This window comes from Kryptolebias marmoratus, linkage group LG4 (assembly GCF_001649575.2).
Source record: "Kryptolebias marmoratus isolate JLee-2015 linkage group LG4, ASM164957v2, whole genome shotgun sequence".
NCBI lineage: Eukaryota > Metazoa > Chordata > Actinopteri > Cyprinodontiformes > Rivulidae > Kryptolebias > Kryptolebias marmoratus.
This window is the reverse complement of record NC_051433.1, coordinates 24,462,174-24,468,173: the sequence shown is the minus strand read 5'-3', so window position 1 is coordinate 24,468,173 and position 6,000 is coordinate 24,462,174. Positions and strand designations below refer to the sequence as shown.

At 42.6% G+C, this 6,000-nt stretch overlaps 1 protein-coding gene across 1 annotated transcript in view; it reads left to right on the top strand.

The window, feature by feature from the left end:
- Positions 1 to 6,000, top strand: part of shq1 (SHQ1, H/ACA ribonucleoprotein assembly factor) — a 44,127-nt gene that overhangs the window by 4,245 nt on the left and 33,882 nt on the right. The window contains exons 4-7 of the mRNA XM_017426970.3: positions 3,221 to 3,349; positions 3,461 to 3,624; positions 3,741 to 3,853; positions 3,940 to 4,037. Coding sequence (XP_017282459.1) covers positions 3,221 to 3,349; positions 3,461 to 3,624; positions 3,741 to 3,853; positions 3,940 to 4,037 — 504 coding nt within the window. The remainder of the gene's footprint in view (positions 1 to 3,220; positions 3,350 to 3,460; positions 3,625 to 3,740; positions 3,854 to 3,939; positions 4,038 to 6,000) is intronic.

The following is a 6,000-nucleotide window of genomic DNA, read 5'->3' as shown; positions in this document are numbered from 1 at the left end:
GACCCTAACGAGCCTCCATTGTTAGGAGAGCGAGAACAATTTGCAAGCAATCCAGCTTACATCACATCTCAGCTTTAAAAGCTCAACTCCACACTCTATTTCTGAATTGAGAAAGCTCCTCGGATGAGAAGCAAAACGTCTTCAGCTACAGAATAGAAGTCCAGTTGTTTTTGTTTTTTAACTTTTTTTGAATGATCTGTTAGCACTTGAAGTATGTGTTGTGAATGGCCGTCAGCTACCACCACACTGATTTTTAACTCCTTATCTGCAAAATTGGCTAAGTTGTAGTCATTTGTGTGTAGGCTAAGGTTGATTAGTTGTGGCAGCCATCTTGAATTAAATAGCCATCTTGATTCACTTCAACAGATGATCAGTTGTAGATGTTCAGCCAATAGTTACTTTCTGAGAGTTTCACCGAAACCCCTCCAGGGGTTCATGAGATATTTTGCTAACAGACGGACAAGATAGACTCCCAACAATTAAAGGCAACATTTTGAGATGTTGCACAATGTGTTGAGATCAAAGTAAACGTTCTCAGCTACAACCACGTTACTACCACAGTACTACTACAACCAAACTGTAGTTCAGTATCTGTAAATTTGGCTAAATTAGCGTTTTTTGTTTTGTGTTTTGTAAGGTCAGTTGGCTGTAGCGGCCATCTTGAATCTGGTTGACTTCATAAGTTAATGAGCTGTAGATATACACGAAATGATTAGCTTCTGAGAGGCTCCTTGGTATGTGTTTAATGATTCCTGAGATGTTTTTGCCTAGATACAGACAATCGAACACACAGACACTTAGTGCCTTTACCTTCAGCAGTGGGCAATTAATAAATAAAAATAAATAGATAAACAATACTACCACCCTGTCTCTCTCTGTGAATGTGGTTCCTAGGATTAGAGGTTTCTACCACATCTGTCATATTTTTAATGATCAGTTTTCTAGTTTTATTTGAGCATGTTGCCTTCATCACCACTCCTACACTGCTTTCAGCTGACTAAAATTTTCAATCACGCTGTCTAAAGTGTTTGAAGATTGTATATGTTTTAAAAGAACAGTTGTATCACCTGAGTAAGGCTGACAGATATTAAATTGCTGCATTAAGGTGGCCCACCAACTTGCAGGCCGCTGCAGTCCAATAACAACAGCTTCAGTTAAAGTCAGAGAGAAAACCTGTAGTTTTGTGCATGAATGCTGTAATTCAAAAGCCTTTGTGACCACTTTTGTAGAGTTTATTTTTTAATCACTGTTTAAAGTCATAGAAGAGCCTAGGACAAGCAGCAGGCAGCAATCGATCCTCGGGGTGTTTATAGGCTGTGCTTCAGTCAGTCAGGCAAAGAAAGAAAATGAGTCTAAATCATGTTTTTCCTCCCGTTTGAAGAGCCACTTGACCCATCTGTAATGCTGTAATCATTCCAGCCTGCAGCTCTTGTTGCAGCGACAGTCGCAGCTAGCGTGTGACTGTTTCTTTAACTCTGCAACAATGACCATTAGCATAACATTCCTTCTGTCACCGTGATGGTTTTGACATTTTGACATCCGCGTCTTGATTGCTGTTTGACTTCTTCAGTGTATCCGCAGCTAACAAACTGGGCCTGTAACATTTGCTAATAAAGCGCTGCTAATGAGCGTCCTTGTTTAGACTTCTAATGGGCAGTCATTAGGATCACTCCCAGCCTCTCCATTCCCGACCAATTAGTCACCTTGTTTTGGAAAGCATTTGAAGCTGTAACACTTGGGTGCGTTGAAGTTTTATTAGCTCTTTAGGCGACTGCCTTTGTGGTGTGGCTGAATCGTTTGTGTCATTAGTCATCTGTTGCCAGTTTGGTTACAATGACAGTCTATAAACAGCCCCTTAAATCTGATCTGTTCATCAGGGGGAAATAAGTAGTACCTTAGCACTAAAGTTAGGCCCATCAGAAACATAGTGAAACAAAACATTTGTTACTCAGAGGGTCCTAAAATTTGGGAAATGTGAAACTAAACACGACATATTACACTATGCTTTTATTTCTTTAACAAGAACTAAGCCAAAATGCAGAAAGAATGATTAAAATACCACGTTTATTCTTATGTTTGTGTAGATTCTCAGTCATCCAGGAAGTGGCAAAGCCTAAGAGTTTGAAATAAAATAAAAATTTCTCGTTTGTTGAAGACGTTTTGCTTCTCATCCAAGGCCAGTATTTCACTGGGCTCCTACTCTTGGAGATTAGTAGTCTCACTGAATTCAGAGTGTATGCAACCAGCGAGTTGTGTGACCGCATTTGGAGCAGCCAGTGTTTAGAAATCAGAGCCTTTTTTTTATGTGCACGTCTTGCAAAATTATATTTTAGTCCATTGGTTCTTAGCTGGTCTGGCTTCAGGGCCGACCCATCATCCCTTGATGACAAGCCGTGACCTAAATCAAGGAAAACTTTCAACGTCTCAAATCTATTGAATAAAAAGGGTTTTAATTAAAACCAAAACTCTTCACGTCAATAACTCCAGCCTCTTTTTTTTTAACAGACTCTGCAGTGCTTTAACACACAAACAGGGGGGAAAAAAATCAACTACTGAGAAATAGTTTTAAAAAGACTCAAAACATGCAGCTTTAACTGGAAACTCCCGCATTGAATATATAACAAACAAAGTTAAAACTATTAAGTCATTAACCCTAAGGGTGATACAACAATCGAAACAATTTTTTTTGCCCAGCCAAAGGTCCGCGACTCATCGAGAACAGGTCAGTGTCCCACTTTTGGGTCACAACCCACCAGTTGAAAACCACACACATTATTTCGCAGCCTAACTCCACCCACATGATATGCTCCTCAGCCTGCGATTAGGATTTAATCTGCTGGATTATGCTTTAAAATTAGGATGTTCAGTTTTGGTAATAATAACAGTTATTATTATTGAATATGCTGGCTTGGCAGCTCAAGGATGTAATGTAGTGATGACTCGCTGTCTGTGTGACCACCTGGCTGTGGAATTTAAATGTCTAAACAACAATAAACCGATTCATTACACAGAGAAAGTTAAAGTAGTTCATTCATTACTTCCGTCACACTGAATGTGCAGTGCTCGACCGACCCAGCTGAGCTCTGCTCCATGAAAGCTCTCGCCTGTGCGGGAGGAGGCCCACTCCATCTATACGTGTTCATAAAATGTTCCTAAACTGTGTGGATCGAGGCTTCTTTTCATGTTCGTAACCCTCTCGTCCCGTCTCGTCTCGCTGTAGGTCTCTTCACCCTTCAGGTTCCCAAAGAAACACCCGGGGAGCACTTCGAAGGACTTCAGATGCTCACGAGTCTGCTCGCACCCAAAGGCTCCCGCTCAGCCAAACCGCTGGTGGAAGACGCGAGCGTGGGTACGCCTTCGTTTGTTCGGCGTTTTCCTCTGGCTTTAGAGCGGATGTCGGACAGGGCTGCAGGATTGTGAGAGTGATGAGGGATTAATAGACGCTTTTTCCCAACTTCAGGAGCGTGCAGTAAAGGTGCTGGAGATGACGAAGAGGAAGATGACGAAGACTTTGACTGGCAGGTGGAACAGGAGGTTTACGCAGAGAGATCTGAAGAAGAGCTGAGTGTCCTGCAGAAATATGGCTTCGGTAATCAGAGGTCTGGCGTATTTGCTCGGTTACAGGTAGGATCCGTTGCTAAGGATTTCAATCTATTTGGTCAATTCTAACTTTGTACAATTTATGCAAATCTATTTTTCTTTACCTAACCAGAATAAATGTGTTTTGAATGGTCTGAAAGGAAGAACTCGGTGACGTGATCGACATTAAGAACCCAGAAGGAACATCAGCAGCAGAGAGACACCGGGCTCGGCTGGAAGCAGAAGCATCAGCTTTCTCCCCTGACCATTACTTGTGAGTGAAAGGAAAGTGAACTTCTAAGAGCTAAGCCGTTTTATCCGGGCTGTTGGCGGCGTTAATCAACCCCGGGGTCATTGCAGGGCCGATTTGTTTGAAGACGACGAGATAAATCGGCTGCTGAAGTTTAGGCCGTGGTGGGCGAAGCTGAGGGCTTCTACGGAGGAGGAGGGGCAATGTGGTGAGTTTGTGGCGCAAATATAATCTTTAAATGTGACGTGTGCTGCTCGGGTCAGTCTCAAGTTTGGTTTGAAGAAAAGACTCATTAAGCTTCAGCTTCAAAATTAAATTTATTCGTATGTCCCCCAAAGGGAAATTTGTTCTCCAGCAAGTAAAAGGCAAATGACTACAAACAGATATTTATTCTGTACACAAGAAGAAACAGGATCCACAGATCAGCAAGCATCAGGCGCAGCAGTAAAATCCTAATATACAATTAATTAAACATAAAATAAAACAATGACATTTACATAATAAACAGCCAACCAAGCGCTTCTCCCCCATATTTGCATTCATAGGAGCGATAGCTGTGGGCATGAAGGAATTTTTACTTGTTGGTCCTAAGAGGAGGTAACCCCAGTCTGTAACCAGAGTTCAAAATAAGAACGTCAGAGTGTCGAGAATGAGTGCAGGCAGACAGGATGGAGTCAGCCTTCTTCACGACTTGACTTCTGAACAGGTCGGGTAGAGAGGTTTGCTGTACTCCCATTATTATGCAGCACATTTTTGATGATTCAGTTTCTTATATCGGTTCAGTGCATCTAAGGGGTCTTCAAAGCAACAAAACCCAGAGTCATGCAGGCTTTTCTTCTTTTTTTGGCGGCGTATATTAGTGGTTACCAAGCTTTGTGGTCCATTACCACCACCAGCTGTTAACGATGTAGATCAGGACAGCCAGCTGCAAAAAAACAAAACAAAAACTCCACATGGCTGACATTCCTCCTTTTCTACCAACTGAGACCACACTGTATCTAACCCCAGTTACATCCCTGTATGTAATACCGCCATAAGACTGATTCATTGAGTCTCGAACTTTCCATAAACATGCTCGCCTTAAAATGGACAAAGTTTGTCAGTACAAAATGTAGTGATAAATGTGAAGATGGTTTAAAAGACAGTTTAGCTTTGAGATGCAGTTTTCTGAAAAGTATTGACTGATAACGTTCTAGAAAAACTACCGTATTTTCCGGACTATAAGGTGCACTTAAAAGCCTTCAATTTTCTCAAAAAACGACAATCTCGAGCACCTTATATATGTAAGAAGTCGTAATGTTTTAATGTGACTTTGGTAAACTACAAAGCCGCGCCGCCTGCAGCATTAGGCCCCCACATACTCGGGCGTGCTGTGCGTACTCTGCGAGCTGCGCGGACGCCTCACATACTGTCTGCGTCACCGGACAGGGAGGAAGAAATCGCTTGACAGAAGGTTTATTAAGCCCCATTTCTTCAACACCAGGGCAGCCACCGCTCACCTGTCGGTGTCACCCTCGGCACCGATTCTCACCTGAGAGCGGTTGGTGTCGCACACAAAACCGTTCAATGTGAACACCGTTTCTCGCCGGGCAGTTTATTGTGCGACACTGAGTATGCGTATGGGGTCATAAAACTTGTCGTTGGGCGGACATCCGCTTTGAGTCCGCCTTGAGTACGCGCGGACCTCTGTCGAGTGAAGTAAACCCAAGTATATGGGAGCCTTTACGTCGGTGCAGTATTCTCCAAAAAGACGGGGCTGTTTTGTTTGAGTGGACTCCTTTCTGATGTACGGTAATGTGAATTATAGTTGCAAAAAGTGGGAACTGTTTTGTATTATTTGACTATTATTTGATTTTTGTTTGTTTGTTTTTGTTCCCAGTGCCATTTTAAATCTCCACCAAATACAGTCATGGATTTTCAATACAGAAATCTGATAGCTAGCCATTGTCTCCCAGACGCTGTCATGGTTGACAGCACATTAAAGCCCAAAGGACACATGAGTCTTTTCACTTCCCTCCTCTAGAGGAATGAGACATCAGCTTGTTAGTCCCTAAGCCGCGCTCCCTGTTAAAGTGCCTGGGGGCTCTTTAATAAGAAAGAAACTCGCTATTATGAGGGATTGAACTTGGACCTTCCCTAATCGCTACATCTCCCTGCTGCCTCTTAGCCAT